At 41.7% G+C, this 22,366-nt stretch overlaps 1 protein-coding gene across 2 annotated transcripts in view; it reads right to left on the bottom strand.

Annotated features, from left to right (window-relative positions):
- Positions 1–534: 534 nt before the first annotated feature.
- Positions 535–22,366, bottom strand: part of LOC116905105 (Fanconi anemia group M protein homolog) — a 44,076-nt gene continuing 22,244 nt past the window's right edge. Inside the window, exons 12-21 of one of the 2 annotated variants that reach the window (XM_032907842.1) lie at positions 18,126–18,211; positions 17,964–18,026; positions 16,260–16,391; positions 14,279–14,435; positions 12,055–12,161; positions 10,475–11,032; positions 5,566–5,929; positions 4,113–4,404; positions 3,556–3,610; positions 1,254–1,337 (exon numbers count right to left, since the gene is read on the bottom strand). In XM_032907842.1, coding sequence (XP_032763733.1) covers positions 3,577–3,610; positions 4,113–4,404; positions 5,566–5,929; positions 10,475–11,032; positions 12,055–12,161; positions 14,279–14,435; positions 16,260–16,391; positions 17,964–18,026; positions 18,126–18,211 — 1,793 coding nt within the window. In that variant the 3' untranslated portion in view covers positions 1,254–1,337; positions 3,556–3,576. Of the gene's footprint in view, positions 1,338–3,555; positions 3,611–4,112; positions 4,405–5,565; positions 5,930–10,474; positions 11,033–12,054; positions 12,162–14,278; positions 14,436–16,259; positions 16,392–17,963; positions 18,027–18,125; positions 18,212–22,366 lie in introns of both variants that reach the window. The other variant, XM_032907841.1, reaches the window with a different exon arrangement.

The raw sequence follows: 22,366 nt of genomic DNA, 5'->3' as shown, positions 1-22,366 counted from the left end.
CAAGAGCAGTGTGTGCTTTTAACCTCTGAGCCATCTCTTCAGGTCCTAGACTTCGTACACTTAAAATGTTATATATTATAATTCACATACAGCACAAATTGTTATTCTTGGAAAAATTCTAAAATACATCTTGCTTTTATGCATTTTTGAGACAGGATCTTGTTTTTAGCCAAGGCTAGCCTCAAAATCATGTGCCTACTGCCTTGGCCTACAATGTGCTGGTATTTCAGGAATGTGTCGTCAAAATCAGCATACACATCTTTTCTGCATATATGTAGATGTGAACACAGAGGCAAGCATTATTTGTGTGGCGGCCGGAAACTGACATGGCGTTATTTTCATCTATTTTTGAGACAGTTTTGCACCGAATCTGGAGCTCACCAATTTTGCTATACTGGCTAGCAAGCTCCTGCTCTCCTCAACTCTCTGAAGTCTCTGGCACTGTGATTCTGTCACTGTGTTTTTGGCTTTTACATGGCTGTTGGGAAACTGTCTTAGGTTTCTACTGCTGTGCTGAAACACCATGACCAAAGCTCAAGTTGCGGAGGAGAGGTTTTATTTGGCTTATACTTCCAGATCATAGTCTCTTCACCGGAGGATGTCAGCACAGCAGTTCAAGCAGGGCTGGCACTTGGAGGCAGGAGCTGATGCAGAGGCTACGGAGGGGTACTGCTTACTGGCCTGCTTCACGTGACTTGCTCATCTTGCTTTCTTATAGAACCCAGGACCACCAGCCCAGGGATGGCACCACCAGTAATGGTCTTGGTCCACTCCCAACAGTAACTACTTACAGTAGATCTTTTCTCACTCAAGGTTCCCTCCTTCCAGATAACTTAAGCTGACATTAGACCAGCCAGCACAGGACGAGCTCAGGTCATCAGGCTTACGCAGCCAACATGAGGCAGCTGAACACCTCCCAGCTCTTTGGTTTACTTAGATGCTTAAACCACTCTGATCACTTCACACAGTCTTGATTTATTCAGTAAAAATTTGTTTTGGTCTAATCAAAATGATTGTGGAACATCAAAGATTTCCTTTTAAAAATAAATTATATAGTTTATAAATAAAAAAGTATACAATGTAAAGATCATTAAGAGATGAAATATTTACATATTTTAAACTGGTAATCACAAACTACAATGATTATTGAAATATATTAGCATTATGAGAGTTCTTTCATAGTGACTCAGAGTGTCGAGCATGTTTCTGATTTCTGTCTTTCCTGAGTAAGATCATTTGGTAACATTTGCATGTCAAATGTATAGTGAATATATTTATAGATTTCCTCAGCCTTTTGATGAGTTACTTGCGCACATGTGGAGATTTCTTCAGGGGAGCTGAAAACAAAACAAAAAAAACCAGGTGAATTTGGCTTTTATGAAATTACTATTCCTATCATGCTCATGATAGAGATGCAACTCAGTGGTGAGCACTCGTCCAGCAGGTAGGAGGCGCTTCATTAGTTATCAGCACACACTCAAAACTTCTTCCACTCCACGTGAGTTAACAGCATTAGGACAGTAGCATGAAAGCTTACTTTGTTTAAGCCTTCAACAATATACTGGGCATGGTAGTACACTCCTGCAATCCCAGCATTTGGAAAGCAAAGTTTAGAGAAAGCATGGTCTACATCTTCCAAGGCTACATAATGATGTCTCAAACAGTCATCTACACAAACTTAAAACTTCAGATCTGCACTGGAGTAAACATCTTGGAAATCTTTCCCAAATTACTCATATGTAGGGCCCTGAAGCTGAGATTGGCAGTATTAGAAGACTGGACCTTTAAAAGGTGGGAAAAGTCCTTTGTGACTGGGGGTTGACACTTCTGAGAAAGTGTGTAAGTTGTTTTTGCTGTCAACTTGACAAAACTCAGAACCACATGGGGAAAAGGGAAACTAAATTGAATGATGCTTGCAAAAAGCCTTTTAGAATTATTCTGTATTATATTTATCTAAGATGACAAGACGTATAGTATGTGTATATAGACAATGCTTCTCACAAGAGCCATGGACTAAAAGAACCCTAGTAGCAGGCATGAGAAACCTCCTTTTGAGTAGTTAGGGGAAGACAAGAGACTCACTCTTATAACAATAGAGGCTATTGATGTGACTACGGTTGCCTCTCAGAGGTTTAAGGTAAGCCCCTGATGCTGAAGACTCCACACATGTAGGACCCAGACCTCAGAAGATTCAAGCAGGATCTGATCCAAAAGCTCCTCTCCTAGATCTAACATCATTGTACCAGACAGTAGCTCTCTACCTAGATATGATGCCTGTGGACTCCAATAGATATAATTTAAAGCTCTTTGCAGCAGACAGAGGTCAGAAAGCCACGACTGGTCAAACTGCAGAGGTCAGCTGATTTTAAGGTGCTCAGACTCATGGATACATCTACAGCCTCCTGCATGAAAGGCTTGAAGAAGAGGTGATGAGAGGATAGCAAGAGGCAGAGGAGCAGGAAATCTGTGAGACTGTGTCTCCTAGAAACAACAGGGTAGCTACCCCCCTTGCTACTTAAACAGTACCCAAAGAAGTAAATACCAATAGGCATACTAACATGGGAGGAGGAAAGTCTTTCAGGGCCCTACGCACCGACAATGAACTATAGGCAATTAATGATTCCAAAGAAAGGGACAATTGTTCTTTTCCAGGGATGGGCCCCAATTAGTTGATTTAAGTGGTCAGCCCTGGAGTCATATATATTCATAAGTAGTACAGACTCAGAAGGTTGTATTTATATAGTTTTGTGCATGTGTGCAACATCATAGAGGCCATCAATATGAAAGTGGGAGGTACAAAATGACATGACAGGGATAGGAAGGAAAGGGAGGAAATGATACAATTATATTTTAATTAAAAACAGAAACAACCAACTTTACTAGTAACAAGAGAAATGAGATATAAGATCTTTAATCTTTTTTTTTTCGGAGCTGGGGACTGAACCCAGGGCCTTGCGCTTGCTAGGTTCTACCACTGAGCTAAATCCCCAACCCCAAGATTTTTAATCTTTAAGACAAGATTTTCCACTCATTACATGGACATAGTATATATGATAAAACCAAGGAAAGAATAACAGATGCATACACATGGAATAAACACACACACCAAGACAACTCCAGGAATTACTAGATAGACAATAATGGCATCTTGTGAGAGTGTGTTAGATGAGATCCCAGAGAGAACTCAAAAGAATGACTGTAAACATATTCAAAGAATAAACTTACTTGGAACATAAACAAGCTGAATGAGATAAGGTAATGCAAAATACTAAAGAAGTCAAGAAAAACAATAACAAAAATAGTGAAGACAAACCAACCTGAAAGACTGGAAATGAAAAGCAAGCTCCACGAGAAGTCTAATAGCATCAGGACTGGCAAAAAGACAATGAGAGGAGTTGGAACAGCACAAGCATAAAGAAGACAGAAACCACTGCATAAGCAAGGCTTAACAAGGCGGCATCAATGGACATGCTAATGTACAAGGGGAAATTTTTCCCAGGGTCGCATTCATGAAGAACTACAGGCAAATAATGACTCCTGGGAGAAAGAATTTACCTTCACTAGGGACCAGCCCCCTCACTTGTCCAGTGCAGAGCGGTCAGCCTTGAAACTGTATACACACAAAAAACGCTCAGCGGGTTGTCTTTTCCTATATTTGTGCATACAAAATACGTGTGTAACAATAATAAAAGGAGGCTATCAGCTTGGGAAGGGCATGGGATAGGCTTGAGGGAAGGTAGCTGGGAAAGGCTAGGAGGCAGGGGAGGGGTGATGTAAAAAATACTAAGGAACCAGTGGGAATTCCAAGATATCATTCTTAACAACTCTGGATAAGCATAAAGAAAGGAGAAATTAGTCATAAAGGCTTTTTTCCAAACCATCAAGATGGGTAAATGTGTCTGCTGCTGGGCATCATCACTTGGGTGTGGTCCCTCAGACTTCACATGGTAGGAGAGAACTGGCAAAAAAACGGTTCTGTGACTGATGTGAACAGTGTGGTAGGCAGGGGGATGCGTGCACGCATGCACATGCACACGCACACGTGCACACACACACACTAATACAATTTAAGAAATAGTAACCATTTAAAAATACTAGTAAAGTAGACATACCTGTTCACCATCTTTTTCACAGATGAAAACTGGTGACACATATTTAAGGCAGTTACATAACTTACACCGGGAATACTTAAGTAGAACTGGAGTGCCTCACATGTACCAGTGTCTAGTACTGCTGGAATATGAATCCCGGCATTCTTTCTTTGTTCCACCAACGACAGCTCCTTTATTAAACCTGCAGTTTCTTCTTGTCCAGAGCTGAAAAGGATTCGGATTCCAGCACCAACTAAGGCAGTCAGCAAACTGTCATAGCACTTTGTTCTTCTAAACATTTTTGATATGTCTCCTGAAATTTTCATATTCAGGGAAAATGAAAAGTTGAGTGATAAAATCAGGAAGAACAGTTGATATACTTTATTATAGAATTCTAGCCTCTCATCCCTGAGTTAGTGAGTGGTGCCTTTTACTGATGAGAAACTATAATTAAGCTCTAAATTGATTCTCCAATATTTGATCTGAAATTAACTTACATAAAGATCATTAAATATTGAATTAGTTGATATAAAATTGACTGCTTAGTCCAGTGATTGAAAAAAAAATACCTGAATGGCCTTCTAATGTTGCCTTTCATTAAGCTTGTCAGAAAGTTATTTTTCCAGCATTTCTACCATATTACTGTCCACTTTGTCTCAAGCGGTTTTCTTCACTCTTACTGTTCCAATTAGGGAAAGAACGACAAAAGGAGCACAGTTCTGAAAGGTGAAGTGGCTTCTCCAAGGTATACAGCATGAGGAAGGAAATGCTGGCCGATTGCCACAAACCACTATTTCCCTTTATTTAAGGTTCCCAAATTTCCATAATAGCTTTCATCACAAGGTTTTATCTCACCCTTCTGACACCCTGAGATGAGCAGGGCACGTAAGTATCTCAACACCAAACACTTGCTATTCAGTCAATGGTTTGTCAATGACCAACGGAGCTGGAGAGAGCAGAAATCAGTGCACCTGCCTGCTCTCCATCCCAGGATCTTTTCTCTGCTCTCATCGGATCCTCCGATTCAGTTACTACTGGAGAAGTCCTTAGCTATAATCCCAATCCAGCATTGGTAAATGACTTGTGTAAATCCATCTTTTCATGTTTAGAATGAACTCCCCTGCCCCCTCAAGTACACCATCACTTATACTCACGGTTTCAGCAAACACTTACTGCCCTGTAACAAAGAAGTTGTTCAGCCCAGAATTACTCAGCTCTTCCCACCAACCCCACACGACCTGATCCTAAGCACCTGCGTCCTCTTTCTTCCCATGGTTGTACTGTTTAGGGAATTCATCTTTTGGCCTTCTCCTTTGGTTTCTTATTGTTCAGTCTTAATGAGCCTCATTGAAATACAATGACCAACGAAAACATAGTGGTACCAAGTATGAAATGACACACTCCGACAACAGGAGAATGAACTAAGCAATAGTTAATTTTGTTAATAGTCTTATAAATATTTGAAAATACAAACCTGCTTTTTCTCTGTCTTTTTCCACAATCACACATATTCTTTGAAACATGCTCTGCAGGCGCTGAATCTGCTCGATGAACTTGTTCTTAGCAGTATTACTTAACATTTCAGACTGAGACTTCCTTTCTACTACCATTCGGTTGCTTACGATGTAGTCACAGCCATTAAGAGGACAAATCTCCACTTGTAACCCATGAACTGTTCGTAGCGAAGAAATGACTTCCAAACCGGTAGTGATTTCACGACTGTCTACAAGAATGCAGGCTCTGTTTCCTTCTCTCGGATGTCTAGGGGCTATGAGTACCTCAGCGTCAGGAAGCAGTGAAGCAGAGCAGGGTGCTGCTGAAGTGTCCTGATCACCAACCTGAAGAGGGGAAGCCCTGGTCAGAGGCCAGCTGAATGTGCATCAGGGTGTGAAGGTCGCCCGTGATGCTGCCCCGCCCTACTGAAGAATTTCAGCACTTAAACTTTACCATAGCGAAGTGACTAGATAAAACAAGCCACCACTCTACCAAGTCACTGCAAAGCCAGCTGACAGCAATCAATAGAACAGAAAGTCATGATCAAATACAGTGCAGTCTAGAATCAAATGGGAGAAAACAAATTTTCACAGGGGACACATATTTTTTAAGCTAGAGAAAAGAATGTCTTGCTAATAGGAAAGCAGACTGAAATGCACCTTAGGAATAAGGTCTCGAGACAAAATATTATTGAAAAATTGTGAGATTAGGTAATCGGAAACTTTTTCTAGCTGAAAACAAACCTGAGTTGTGTTTGGGTTTCTCTGATCTGTAATCGTGAACCCAGGGCTTCATGCAGGCTAAACAAGTGTTCTACCATTAAGCTATATCCCTAATCCTTAAGCAACATTTTTTTTCTTTTCTTCTTTTTTGCGGGATGGGCAGGGATAGAAAGGTGATAGTAGGGCTGCAGCTAGCAACTTGCACATGCTAGGCAATACTGTCCCACTGAGCTGTGTTTAAAGCCCAGTAACGCTTTTAATCTAGTTTTAAAAGTTCTATTATTACATGGTGTATGCATGGGTGCCTGCCCTCATGCACATGTTTCAATCACAGGATAATTTGGAATCGATTCTTTACAACAACCTTTCCAAAGGAACCAAAGCTCAAACTCAACAGGCTTGCGTGGCAAATGCTTTCACCCATGGGGCTGTCTCGCCCAACTCTAGTACTGCTTATGTGCATGTATATGTGCCTGAGTGTATGATGTACATCACATGTGTGGAGGTGACCAAAGAGACTCTCAAAAGAAAAAGGTGCATGAACCCCTCAAATTGAAGTTACAGGAGTTTTAGGAACTATGGAAAATCGGTACTGGGAACCAAACCTAGGTTTTCTTAAAGAAAACAAATGCTCTTAACTGCTAAATCATCTCCAGTTTCTCAGTAACACTTAAAGAAAGTCAGAGCTGAAGATGTAATGCAGTGTGAGAACACGTATATATGCAGGCTCCAAGGATCAAGCCCAGCACTGTAAAGAAAACAACAGATCCATGGCTAGCTGACATGCACAGAGGTCAGAAACAAAATAAGAGCCCTGGAAATGAACTGAGCCCAAGCAAACCTGAGTTCACAATGAATTCTTCATGTAGAGATGATAGATATGCACACTCAGACCTTGGCTTTTAAAAAAACAACGTTAAAAAAAAATCAACGGGCTGGAGAGATGGCTCAGTGGTTAAGAGCACTGACTGCTCTTCCAGAGGTCCTGAGTTCAATTCCCAGCAACCACATGGTGGCTCATAACCATCTGTAATGGGATCTGATGCCCTCTCGTGGTGTGTCTGAAGACTTCTACAGTGTGTGTATGTAAATAAAAGAAAGTCTTAAAAAGATAAATCAAACATTTGGTATAAAAATAATTCTACTACATGAAAGCAGAAAGCAAGAACTAGTTGGTGGAAACAGAGGATCTTCTTAAAATCTGACCCTTTAGCCCAGTGACAGTGAAGCCCTGAGTACACAGTGCCTACCCAGTTGGTCAATAATAACTACAAGCGTTCTCCCAGCAGAAATGCAAATGGTCGTATGTGTTTGCTATGACAGGAAAGATGCCACCTCGGAACTTTATGTTAACACCTTTTCTTACTAGATAGATTATATCCTGTTGATGTAGTTTAAACAATCAGGAATTCTAAATTGTTTGTAGAAAAAACAAACAAACAAACAAAAAACCCTGTAAAACCCCATGGAAGTTAGAAAAGTCAGGTAGTGGTGGCCCCCGACTTTAATCCCGGCACTCAGGAGGCAAAGGCAGGTGGATTTCTGAGTTCAACAGCACCTTGATCTACATAATTTTCTTCCAGGACGGCCAGGGCTACACAGAGAAACAAAACAAACATGAGAATTAAAGGAAAAAAGAGATTGGGCATGGTGGAAAGTTCCAATAATTCTACAACTTAACCCCCTGAGGCAGAAGGACAGCACGATTGAGGTCAGCCTGGGCTAGAGGATGAAAAGCTATCTCAAACAAACAAAACAAACAAACACATGAAAACTCAACCCAAAACTAAACAAAAGAACTTGTCTGAAAACATCAAAGGCTGGAGATGGAGAACGCACAGGTTTGATCAGAGACAATATACACAAGCAGAGTGAAAGATTCGGAACATGCCAGATACACATCAATACTGAATGGTTGAAAAAAATGCTACAACCATACCATAAGGATTATAGAGAAAAGTAACATCTCTACTGTTGTATAAACCCTGGGATGGATATTTAAATGAAAACAAGTAGAGAAAGTGTGCACTGAACTACGATTACAAGTGTAAATGTATCTTCCTATGTATTTCAGAAAGTGGAAATACCAATGCACATCTATTTTAAATTACGTCCTTTGTATAAGAATAAAGGATATAAAAACAGAGGCAAACTTTGAATTTATTTTATACATTTTCATATGGGACTGTGTAAGAGGTCACATAATAATGGGGCTTAATTTAAAACAATCCATCACAAATGCAGTACACAGCAATCAACCATTTGTAAATAATTAGGAGTTCTGTAAGTGAAAAGAATTGCCATATTTAAAAACTCATAAATGTATTCAGTGACGGCACTGTTTCCTACTGAGGGTGTGTATAATCATTGTGTATGTGAGTGCAGAGAACTCATGCCGCTCATGGTGTGGGTCAGAGGGCAGCTGTCCTAGCAGGGTGAAACGGTCTCTCTGGCTGTTTTTAGCATGCTGCGCACTCCAGCCTAGCTGACCATGAGCTGTGGGGTGACTCTCCCAGCAATGGCAGTAGGGATGCCGCTACAGCATCGGCTTTTTATGTGGGCCCCAGGGAGTTTGTGCGATAAAGTACTGTTACCTGCTGGGCCACCTCCACCAATCACTAACTGCCCCACTGGTGTTAACAGTGGGACCACTGAAGCAGCCTTGGAATTCCAAAAGTTCCCACTGAAATGGCCCAGAAACTACTCCAGAGTCAGAGAGCAGAACCAGAGCGACTTGGAGGAAACAGCTGCTTTTCGGTCTACTGAAATGTTAGAGACTATCTTTGCCTAACACACAACAAGCAAGATGCTGGGACTCCCACCATGTCTAGATAATCATTTAATCCTGCAAGTAGAACATAGCATTGAAACCATTTTTCTTGCACAAATTTCACTATAGGAGGGAACAATGCAGGATGGGCTCACAAGGCCCCAGCCCAACCTGAGGATCTGAAGGCAGTTAACGAGTGCCGTGGGAGAGACATTTTCTGGAGTGTGGCCACGCTTAAGATGCCTGTGCCCTTGTAAATAATCTCTCATCCCTGCTCCCTAAGAGGCCATAATGAAGCCTACGAAGGACAAAAGCAGAGGGTAAGCAAACGGGGCCGGAGGAGCGAAGGGACACGGCAGACTATGGGGAGTGACTATGGTAATATCAGAGTACAACAGACAAGGATGAAAGTGTCAGGACTTGTTCTGTCCAACTAATACACGCTAGGAAGATCCCGAACTTTACAGACCTAAAACAATTATAAAAAAAATTTAATGGTCATCGTCTATAGCCAACGAACTGGACAACCTTAATGGTGTGCGTGAGTTTCCAGAAACACCTAAGTTAGTGGAACTGACTGGAGAATAAACAGAAAATCTGACGGGACCTATAAAGATCAGAATTGTGATAACTGACCAAACCCTCCTACCAAGCCTAGGAGCAGATGGCTTCATTTATACAAGAAGTAAGGCTGGTACTCAGAGAACTTTGCTTGAAAAATTAGGAGAGTGTTTCTTAATTTGTTCTTCAATATCAACATCTATGGAGTTAGATGAAGACTCAAAGACAACCACAACCAGTATCATTTATGAATCCAACGCAAAATCCTTCACAAAATATTGGCATCTCAGAGCCAGGTACCATGGCATCCACCTCTAATCCTAGCACTGTGGAGGCTGAAGTAGGAAGCCGAAGGCCAACCTCGCTAATGAGTTTGGGGCAAGCCTGAGCTACATGGCAGGATCCTAGGTCCGACAAATTAACAAACAGCGGCACTTATTTGCCATCAATTCAGCAGGTTAGGAATTTTCGTGCATGAGAACGCTATGTACATGGTATGCGTGTGTGGTCTCTGCACATCTGTGAACAGAAGCATGTCTGCAAACTTGCACAACCCAGAAAGACTTCACGTCCTGTTCTATCACTGTCATATTTCATATGACAACACTGCTCACTGAGGCTGCCAGTCAGCCTGCCCAGGTTCAAGTGTGAGCTTGATCTGGGCTACATGAGACCCTGCTACATATAAAACACTATTTTTTCTTTGACTGAGTCATTTAGTATAAAATTCAACACACACACACACACACACACACACACACACACACACACACACACCCCAAATCAACCTTTTTAAATAAATCAACAATGGCACCTTTCTTCCTTTTCTTACATACCTTCAACTGAACTGGACGGTTCCCACACTCCTTCCTTGACTCAACGCCAGCACATGGTGGTGACGTAGATTTGATTTGATTATGGCTCTGAGCCCTCACGTTCAAGGCTCCAGGAACGGCATCCATTATGTTTGGTAGCACCTGTAGTCTCTGCCCTGATGACTGATTCCCTGCTGGATTACAAAGGACCTTGGGCTGCACTGACCCAGATGGCCCTGAAGCCCAGAGCTGGCCCTGCCGTGTGTGCTTGTCAGCAGCATGGCCACCAGCACTGGGATCTTCTCTGCCATTCGCAGTGTTTTCTTCCTCACTTGAATCACTGTCTGGTAAGATAATTCTAGACAGTTTCTTTCTTGACCGTGTATAGTTTTGTTTCTTGTTCATTTGTTTGAGCTTTACTGCATGCCGAGTTTTATACCTTATATCCTCATCTGTGAAGGACTCTTTAGTTAAGTTAAAGTCAACAAAAATTTCTTCTTCACTTGATTGGCTTCGGCAAGACTCTTCTTCAGCAACACAAAAACTGTCCTCTAAATAGTTTTCATCTTGCTCAGGAATCTGTAAGAAAGCCAGGCAGAAATATTTAAATTTATAATTAATCTGAATTTACATTCTTTGAGGCACTAATTCTTATTCCATTAAATGAAGATCTACCAAGTTCATTCATTATGAAAAAAATGGGAACTTGAGAGATTAAGAAATAAATAAACAAACAAGCAACATCTTTCCTTCTAGATATTTACAGTGAGCTGCAGGCAGCCAGACAAGTGAATCATAAAAACTTGTGCCAAGTGCTTTAGAACGAGAGATGTGAATACCTTTATTACCCAGCAGGTATCCATGGCAGTTTATGGAGAGAGAAAATATGGCCTACATATGACAGCTATCCTATCCATGCACGCTGCTGTGTGCCTGTAATCCCAGCCACTCGGAAGACTCAAGGCGGAGGGACGTTGAGTTCGGGACCAGTGCATGTACGTGGGTAACAGGGTGGAGGTCCAGCAAGGGCCCAGTGTGCAGCACGTCCTTGGGTTTGATCCCCAGGACTGCGATTGGTAAGAAAACAGAGCAGCAGGAGCAACACGGTAATGTCTCATCCAAAACCCACAGCACCCACAGGAGGCGGGGAAGCTCTGCTTACACGTGGCAGCGTGGATACTTGGCAAGTTTGGCTACACAGTAAAATCCTGTCACAAATCACCAATACAGGGGGAAAAAAAGATCCACCTGTAATCTCTAGGAACATTTTTATGAAAAAGGAAAACATTTTAAGAGAAGTATGACATACAAAAAATTTAACTGATCAAATGCTATTCATTTTCTTTAAACTAATTCTCCTAGATGGATAAAAAATTCACGTAAAGTAGCTAGCTTCAACTTCCTAAATTCAGAAATGAAATAGAAGCTTTATTAATTGGACTGTATTTCAAATTGCAATCAAGTGAATCTCCACTATTTTTCTTTTTTCTTTTCTATTTTTCGGAGCTGGGGACCAAACCCAGGGCCTTGTGCTTGCTAGGCAAGCGCTCTACCACTGAGCTAAATCCCCAACCCTCCACTATTATTTTTAAGGTACGTACCTGTGAGAAAATGTTCATGCTGTTATGTTTCTCACGGACCATTTTGTACTTAGTGCTCATCAATGGACTACGCACAGATTTCATGTAAATAGCTCTCATTTCAGAATCTGTAAAGATAAGAATTAATGAATTAGAATTAAGAATTAAAATGTAGTGGCAATATCCGTTCCATGAAAATTTTCATTTAACTCTGACTACTCCAAATTTACTTGGCTCAACATTAAGCCAAGATTTATAGAGAAGATACACATTCACAAGCATGTGCACACACACACACACACACACACACACACACACAGATGTATATTTGTATGTATAGATCAGTTTGGGCAACACGGTAAGATCTCACTCAAAACCCAAATACATCTCAGTATTCCAGAAATCGAGGCAAGAGAATCTATGGTTACATGGCACCTTGGATCTTAGCAAGCCTGAAGACTGGCTGGGCCACAGAGTGAAATCCTGTTGCAACACACCAACAAAGAACTAAAGGATCCTCCTATAATTTCTAGGATAAAATGTTTTTTATGAACAATTAAATTTTAAAAAAACTGATGAGAGAGAGAAAGAGAGAGAGGAGAGAGAGAGAGAGAGAGAGAGAGAGAGAGAGAGAGAACTCTAAAAAACAATTATTTAAAATGTTGTCAAAGGCCAGCGATGGTGCATGCTTTTTAATCCCACAATCAGGAGGCAGAGGCAGGCAGATCTCGTGAGTTTGAGGTCAGCTTGCTCTACATACTGGGTTCAGGCAAGCCAGAACTATGTAGTGAGAGCCTATCTTAAAAAAAAAATTTTTTTAAAAACTCTCAAAAGAACAATAATGAGGATGTTAAAAGTTTTACCTTCAAAATCACTGTCTGGTTGGGTGAAGAAAAACATTGGGCAATGTGGATTAATCAAACCAATTGAGGAAAACACTAACCTTACTAAACTTATCCAATATGGGAAATCTGCTTTCAGTTAACAACTGGTCAAATAACGTTTGAGCATGCACAGAACACTCAGAGCAAATGAGTCAGACTGCCTACCCATGAAGCGAGAAATGTTCTGATTGGCTCATCAATAGTCCAGCCTTTCAGAGATCAGGTCAGTGTTATTGACTCTGTCTCTGCAGTCCAGTGTAACTTAAAGCAGCAAAGTTTCCCAGGGACCAAGAGATTAAAGAAAAAAATGTGCTTTTGGACACAGTTCTCCACATTTTTTCATAGAATCTGGAATAAGGCTTAGTGTCCTCCATGCTCAGTCATGCACGTGGCTTTTGCAGATTTCAATAAAATCTATTAAGGTAACAGCAAATTCAAAGTCCCTCAGGCAGCAGCTCTCCTAGACTATACAAGGACTTGTACAAGGATTCAATGTAGAAGGGAAGCAGACAATGCGGACACCAGTTAGGTTCCAATCTGGTGTTGTTAGTACAATTCCCTTACAGCAGGAGGGCAGCTGGAGGGCTGCACAGCAGCTCAGAGTAACAGAGGCTCCCACGAGAACAGGACTGAGGAGAGACAATGGTGAGATTCTGGCTATCACTGACAGGATTCTCAGCAGGAGCAGAGTGACAGATGGACTTTTGCTACACAACTGAGCTCATGAAATGCTTAGAACAAAGAGGAGAGACACCTATCTCTACTTAGGCTCAGCACCTTTCAAAGAAGATCTCAAAGCTTTTTAAAATTACAGAAAAATTCTTATTTTCATGTATTGTTTAACTACCTTTTACTACTACAGTTTTTAAAAACGGTGTCAACATGTAAAAGCTCGTGTCTCCCACTTTCTCCTTAACTAGAAATTATCAACCTTCTTGTGTCATAAAAGCTTTTCAGTACATTCTCCTTGCTGGTCAACTGTACTTCTTCGCTTGCTATTTGAGATTTTTTTTTAAGTACTTCTGTAAGTCGGGTATTGTTGTGAAGTCTTTTGTTTTGAATACAAAGTTGTGGTCCTGTTCTTCCCTTTCAGAAGGTAGTTTAAGGTAGACACCGAACCCTGGTTAAATGAACATCTGATACTTGAGTCACTAAGGGAAATCTGGAGATACTTGAGGACTCAGAAGCCTGTAAACCAGTAGCTCTAAAAACAGGTATCTCCGAATTTAAATAAAAGTGAACAAATAAAGGCTTTGTACATACTGAATTTAATCCCTATAAACCCAAGTTTATGATGGCCATCTTTCAATAAAGATGAAAATAGACACAGTCAAATTGCCGAGTGTCATGACAGCATTTACCATTTATAGCCTGTGAAAGCTGGGTCCGGTCATTTACAAAATCAAGCAGTGAGGAATCCTTCTCGTTCTCAGAGTCATCACCCTCATCTGATGAGACACCGTCCGCATCCTCTCCAGAGACCTCTGCTTCCTCGTCTAAGAACCCCCGAGCTAGAGCCTGTGGAGAAACAAGAAACATGGAGACGCCCCATGGAGGTGAAAAAAATTTGTTCACAGTTCTTGTTCTGAGAAGTATATTTTTAGGTCTTTATTTCAAAAATAGAGTTTGTGTGTAACTGTACATAATGCGGTGTACAGAGTGGCACTTGGACACATGTGTATAATGTGTAATGTTGAGATCATGATACCACCAGGACCTTACATATTCTTGATGGGGGAACAACACTGAGCAACACAACTGCGACCCAGAGCTGCCAAAGTTACACACACCGTTGCTGTTAAGAAAGGGGCTTTCTTGTCGATGCTTTAAACGCACGCACACGTGCGCGCTCACGCACACACACACAAATAAAACAAAACAAAAAAAAATGGGGAACTGGGATCAGTAAGCTGGCGCCTCGGATAAACAGGACCAAGACGACAACCTGTGTTCCACCCCTGGAAGCCACATGGTTAGACGAGGGAGCTGGCTCCTACAATTTGTCCTCTAACAGCCACTTTCCCCTGCCACACATACAAAGCAAATGATGTCACAGATTATTATTACTGTTTTTTAATTTATTTATTTTTACTTCCTCTCCTTTTTAAAAAGTTTGAGTTTTATGTTTGTGAGTAGCATACCTACATGTTTGTCTGTACAGCACGTGCATGCCTAGTGTCTATAGAGGCCAGAAGAGGGCATCAGACCCTCTTGAAGTAAATCACGGCTGGCCACCATACGGGTGCTGGGAATTGGACTTTGTTCCTCTGCCAGAGCAGCCAGTGCTCTTAACCACTGAACCATCTCTCCAGCCCCAGTTTCTGTTGTAGTTGTTTGTTTGTTTGTTTTAAGAAATTGTTTTTGTTATTGTTTTTATAAGAAAAAGCAAATTTCCTAAAACTCAGGTCTGGTTCTACATTTTCTACAAAAAATTCTCAATATATTTCAATTTCTTCATTTAATCATTCAAAATGATATACCAGCAATAAGATAAAGCCAGAACACAAAGAAAACAAAAAGTAGTATATTTTGAAATTTTTAATTCCAAAAACAGAAATGCAAAATTAGTGGGAAAATACTTCTTTTAAAAATGTGTTTTCTGGGGTTAGGGATTTGGCTCAGTGGTAGAGCGCTTGCCTAGCAAGCGCAAGGCCCTGGGTTCGGTCCCCAGCTCCGAAAAAAAGAAAGGAAAAAAAAATTGTGTTTTCTGGGGCTGGAGAGATGACTCAAGAGCACTATCTGCTTTTCCAAACACCCACACTGTAGATCACAATCATCTATAACTCCAGTCCCACCCTCTTCTAGCCTATGTGGGCCCCAGCCTCATATATGGTGCATAGATAATGTAGGCAAAACTCCCATACACTAAAATTCTCTTCTCTTCTCTTTCTCTTCTCTTCTCTTCTCTTCTCTTCTCTTCTCTTCTCTTCTCTTCTCTTCTCTTCTCCCCTTCCCTCCCCTCCCCTCCTCTCCTCTCCTCTCCTCTCCCCTCCTCTCCTCTCCCCTCCTCTCCTCCTCCTCCTCCCTCCTCTCCCTCTCCTCTCCCTCCCCTCCCCTCCTCCTCCTCCCTCTCCCTCCCTCCTCCCCTCCCCTCCCTCCCCTCCTCACCCCTCCTCTCCCTCCTCTCCTCTCCTCCCTCCTCTCCTCTCCTCTCCTCCCCTCTCCTCTCCTCCTCCTCTCCTCCTTCTATCTCCTCATCTATCTATCTATCTATCTATCTATCTATCTATCTACCAATCTATCACGTGTTTACATAGCATGTGCACATACATGTGGATTCTAATACACATGCACATGTGTGTATGTAGCAAATATACATTAAAAAGAATAAGGAAAGATTACCTTCATATGAATCCGTTTCTTTTGGGCTTTGGAGCCTTTTCTGGTGTTCCTGTTACGATCCTTGAAGTATTCCAATCTTGGACATGGTCTGTGAAAATTCTCACTCTCATCGTCGCTAGATGATAATTCTGACTATAAAAAGTAGTTAACACAGTACTTACATAAGAAAGAAAAACATAACTGGGCTGATTTATTTTATTTCTCAAGAGTGAATTAACTTTAGTTTTGTTTTTCCTTTTCAGTGACTAAGCAGTCTTGTCAACATTCTCAATGTTCTGACCAGTTAGACCGTAAGTGTCAGTAACGTGGTCTAGTGTCAGTAACGTGGTCTTAGTGTACGTGTCACTCAACTTAGTTTTACATCAAACAGATCCTGGGAAAACTTAGTGTTTTCTGTAGATTTTCAAGGATTTCACAAAAGATAAAATTTCATCTAAACGTACAGAAAACCTTTGAAATCAAGAAACTTATGGAGCAGTTACAAATTTTAAGAAAGACCTTTAACCACCATTCTTGCACAATAATACAAAGCCAGTTAAAGATTGGAAAGTTTATCAAATACCTTCAGTTTGTAGGAATAGTTTTCACAGAACAACTGTCACAACAACTCTGTCTGACTTCAATTCACTTTGTATAAACCACTAGTCATTTTGGGTACAGCACAATGTTAAAGCAATTTTAAAGTGAGTATAAAGGTTACTATGGATCAGTGGTGTTTTTAATTAACTTTGTCCAAATGATCCACTAGACAGAAGCTCTACAAGATATCGCCTGCAGATATCTGCTGCTAGAGTAAAACACAAATGAAAGACAAAGATACTATCTTAAGGAGGCAGGCCAAAGTCTCCAGTTCAAGACCTCACAGTGCAGAGGTGCATTTGGGCCCCTACGCGAGCTGTTCATTCTGGTGTCAGGACCGTTCCCAGCCAGCTTCTCTGCTAGCTGTGTTGTACACTCTGTCCTCTCTCAAGAAGTTTAACATACAACTCCTAATGTTCGGGCTAAAGGGTTTTTTCTTAAAAACTACACCTCTGTAACCTGCTTTCTTCTCTATTATTTCTACTTCTGTTTCTTTACTATTTATACTTGTTACTAGCAGGAAAGCTCATAATGAATCCATTTCTTTAGCAGAAGTAGAAATTCTAATCACATAAGATATGGTCTCAGCTCTGTGGTAGTGGTGTACGCCTTTAATCCCAGCACTCAGGAGGCAGAGGCAGGTGGATCTCTGTGAGTTCGAGGCCAATTTGGTCTACAGGGTGGTTCCAGGACAAAGAAACCTTGTCTCAAACAACAACAACAACAACAACAACAACAACAAAAGATATAGTATCTATTGTTCTACTAAGCATTAACCTGTAAGATCAAATAATAATTTTTTCTTCTGTGTATGATTTTTCTTATATTACTTATCTTAAACCAATTTAGGTTATTGTGGCTGAAAAGATGACAAAATGGTTAAGAGTACACACTGCTCTTCCAAGCACCAACTTCCAAGGAGTTTGGTTCCCATCATCCATGTTGGGTGGCTCATAACTACTGTAACTTCAGCTCCAGGACATCGGATGCCCTTTCCTGCCTCCCAGGGACAGGCATAGCGCATATAAACACCAAACACAAAACACACAACACACACACACACACACACACACACACACACACACACACACCCCCTAGGAATAAAAATGCCTGAAATTTACTTACCCTAAGCACCCTGGACTTTTTTACAACATGAATAGGAGAATCAACTTCGTTGTTTTTCTGATCCTAGATGAAACAAACAGATAAACAGTTTAAAATGTAGCACAAAGTCAGAAAGGGGAGAGCCTCACCTAACTACATCACTGTGAGGAATGAATGACTTACCTCGGGGGACTTCAGGACATTTCTTTTTGGTTTTCTAGTTTTTTTCAGGAAAACATCATCTTCGCTTTCACTAGTTAAGTGTTCAACTATAATAATTGAGAAGTAAATCTGGTCAATAGTTTAAAGTTACTCCATCACAACAATATTATTGATGACTGTAATAAAAATTTCTGGGGTTGGGGATTTAGCTCGGGGGTAGAGGGCTTGCCTAGGAAGCGCAAGGCCCTGGGTTTGGTCCCCAGCCCCGAAAAAAAAAAACCAAAAAAAAAAAAATTTCTATATTTCTTAATCTCATTTATTTTTGTAAAAGGTCATTGGGAGGCAAGGGAGGAAGATCTCTGTGAGTTTGAGACCAGTCGGTCTACATAGTGAGTTTAAGGTCAACCACAGTGAGACTCCATCTTAACAAAACAAAAAGATCACCAGAAGTTTGACCAACATCAGTTTACAGAGGCAGTTCTATAAAACAGTGATGGGCTGGGAAAATGGTTCAGTGGGTAAGGGGGCTGATGTTCAACCAGAAGACCTGAGTCTAATCCTTAGTATCCATCCCATGCAGCTCACAATGCCCTGCAACTTTGGGCTTCCAAAGACAGACAGACGTGTGGCCTGTGTTCTCAAAGACAGACAGACAGACACACACACACACACACACACACACACACACACACAAATTTTAAAAAGATTTTAAAAGGCCTTTAAAAAGAACAGAGGGGGGTTGGGGTTTTAGCTAAGGGGTAGGGGATTTCCCTAACGAGCGCAAGGCCCTGGGTTCGGTCTCCAACACCAAAAAAAAAAAAAAAAAAAAAAAGGAAAAAAAAGAACAGAGGAGAATAAAAGATACTAGTTTGCTAATAAATAAATCTTTAAGAGCCTGAAGAGATGGTCCAGCAGTGAGAGCACTGGCTGCTCTTACAGAGGACCAGGGCTCAGTATGCATCCACATGGCATTTACGACTTTCTGTAACTCTACTTCTAGGGAATACAACACCCTATTCTAATGTCTGAGGACACTACATGCATTCAGTACATTTCACTTGTGCAGGCAAAATGCTACTCACATACAGGAAATAAAAAAATAAACCTTTCAAAAAACATACTTAAAATAAGGCCCAAACTTATAAAATGTAAGTTTTCTCCTTGAGTGTAGGCCAGACATAGTTCCTAACAAAAGACTTTCATGGAACTGGGGTATGGGGTGTGGTGGGTTATAGCTAAGTTGGTAGAGCACAAAGCCTTCCCTAATTTCCAACCCCAGCACTAACAAAACCAGGAATAGTGCTAAATAACTCTGCTGTGGCTGCCCAAACCTGTAATCCCAGCATCGGAGACATAGGTAGGAGTGAAACTTCAAGGTCACCTTCCACTGCTCAGGGAATTCAAGGGTAACCTGGACTCACTAAAAAAACTAAAATACTTTCAGTTAAATATAAGGGGTGTGTGTGTGTGTGTGTGTGTGTGTGTGTGTGTGTGTGTGTGTGTGTGTGTGTGTGAAATTAAGCATTTGAACCTGAGGACCTGGGTATGGTCTTTAGAACCTAAGGTAGAAGGACAGAACTCCTAAAAATTATCATTCAACTTCTATACACTCAGAATGGCATGCATCCACTCTCATTCTACATACAGCCCGTACAATACACACTGTTGTGGTTTGAATGAGAATGGCTCTGTAGGCTCATAGGTTTGAATACTTTCCCCCCTCCTCCCAGTTGACAACACTCGGAAACGATGAGCAGGTGTGGAGACAGATTTTAAGGTTTATAAGCCAAAAGCATTCCTAGTTAGCTCTCTGCCTTGTGCTTTTGGATCAGATGTGAGCTCTTAGCTACTTTTCCAGCACCAGGCCTGCCTGCTGTCATGCTCCCAGCCATGATGTTTATAGACTCACCCTCTTAAACTATAAATGCCAATAAATTCTTCTATAAGTTGCCCTGGTCATGGCATCTCTTCACAGCAATCAAAAGTAACTAAGACATGGTTGGAGAGATGACTTAGCAGTTAAGAGCACCAGCTACTCCTCCAAAGGACCCAGGTTCAATTCTTAGCGCCCACATGGCAGATTACAGATTCCAGAGTATATGATACCCTCATTCAGATACATATGCAGGCAAAATACCAATATACATTTAAAAAGAAAGAAAGAAGGAAGGAGGGAGGGAGGGAGCAAGGGAGGGAGGGAGGGAGGGAGGAAGGAAGGGAGGAAGGAAGGAAGGAAGGAAGGAAGGAAGGAAGGAAGGAAGGAAGGAAGGAAGGAAGAAAAAAGTAATTAGACTGGTTGACTCCTGGAGTACTGCTGTGATTGGTTTGACCATGATGTTTTTGGAGGGATGTGGAAGACTTTAGGACTCGGACTAGGAAAGGGTAAATGGATCCTAGAAGCGCTTGGAAGACAGTAGTGTTGCAAGCACTGAGGATCATGGAGGCACAGCTCAGGGATTCAGAGGGTGACAATATTAACAAATAGAACAGAGGTAGCTGGGGCACAAAAGTCCTTACAGCCACAGAACACTAGGAAGATCAGGAATGTTAAACACACCGGGGCTTCTTCTCATTGGAGGGGATAAAATGCCTGCTTTCCTGCCCAGAAGGCTGGGAGTGGATTTTGTTAATGACCTATGGAGGCTATGGAGGCACACAGGTAGTGCCAACTCCCTAGAATGATTATTTCAGACTCTGCCTTCCCTAGGCCGTTTACCTAACCTTAGGGGAGATGTCACATACAATTTATAGCCTGCTGACCTCTACGCTATTGGTCAGAGACCACATTAGACTCTAGGCTGTTTAGCTATAGAACCCACCCTCATGGTCACAGGAACTTTGTAAAAGAGTTTCTGTGTAGTCACACCTTAAACTTTACTGTGTAACAAGAATTGGACTCATTGGACTGTGCTGCCTGGAAACCTTTCCCCAGACTGTGCTGTGGTTTAAATACGCTGACAATGAGTGCCTGGGACCAGACTCCCCAAAGTCGGATCCAGGGTGACCTGGGTGTTCATCTCTTTACCCAGTTGCTTCCCTATCTGACACCTGCAGGGATCTCTGCAGAGACCATTCTTGCGATATTTTAGCAATGAATGTAGCTGGCCTAAGGTTCTGCCTGAGGTTAAATGGAAGCGCTTCTGACTACCTTTGCAGCGGACATTTCATGACAGTCTAATCTGACTGTCACAGAGTTATTAGTGGTCACTCTTATGCAAGTGAAAAGGGGCATCAGGGCATTTAATGTGGTGGCCAACGCTTGTGCTATAAGAGAGAAGGAGAAAGAGAATAAAGGGAGTGGTATCTTCAGGGAGAGACCCCACCCAAATAATCCTGCTATTTGTAAAAAGAGAAGGCCTAAGAAATGATCTCTTCCTAGAGAGAAACGACAAAGCAAAACTGGCATATGTAATTCAAGGAGGGGCCAGGTTTCAGCTCAAACAGGCAGTGGAACGTGGCAGCATCAGCCATACGGTTAAAAAGATGCAGTGGTAAAGGGGTTGTGGAATCTTCCTCGGAGCTAAGGGAAGCTGCTCGAGCTAGGAGGGTGGCAGGAGAGTTCCTGCGTGTAGGTCCAGAGAAGCCATTGTGTGGAGCTGTGAAAGCGAAGTGTGGATTGGTTTGAGGAAGCCATGACATTAGAGACGCCAGAGCCTGTCAAGGAGAGCTGCAGGTGGGTAGCAGAACCAGCGCAGGAGAGGGTCTTGGAGTAGGCAAGACTGAAGTGTGCAGCCATCTAAGCCTTTTGACACTGGACGTAGAGCTAGAGCATTGGGAATTTGCAATCCTGGATCTGGGTCTTGTTTTGGTCCGTATTATTCCTCCCTTTTGGAATGGTAGTCTGTATCCTGTGCCATTATAGGTTGAAAGTATAAAATGTGCTCTTTGAATTTTACAGTTAAAAGACTGCCTTGGGTCTCAAAAGAAACTTTGGACTTTGAAACTGTTAGGACTGTGAAAGACTCTGACAACTTTTGAAGTTGGACTAAATCATTTTGCCTGTGATATGGCTTCAAACTTATTAGGTCCAGGGAGTAGACTGTGGTAGTTTGGAGGAGAATGGACCTCACAGGCTTGTATGTTTGAATACCTGGTCTTCAGTTGGTGGAACCCTTAGGGAGGGATTAGGCGCTGTGGCCCAGTTGAAGGAGGTGCGTCACTGGGGGCAGGTGTGGAGCTCTCATAAGCCCATGCCATTACCAGTTAGCTCTCTGCTTTGTGCTTGTGGGTCGATATGAGTTCTCAGCTACTTTTCTAGCCCT

This window comes from Rattus rattus, chromosome 7 (assembly GCF_011064425.1).
Source record: "Rattus rattus isolate New Zealand chromosome 7, Rrattus_CSIRO_v1, whole genome shotgun sequence".
Lineage (NCBI taxonomy): Eukaryota > Metazoa > Chordata > Mammalia > Rodentia > Muridae > Rattus > Rattus rattus.
This window is presented reverse-complemented; position numbering and strand designations above follow the sequence as displayed.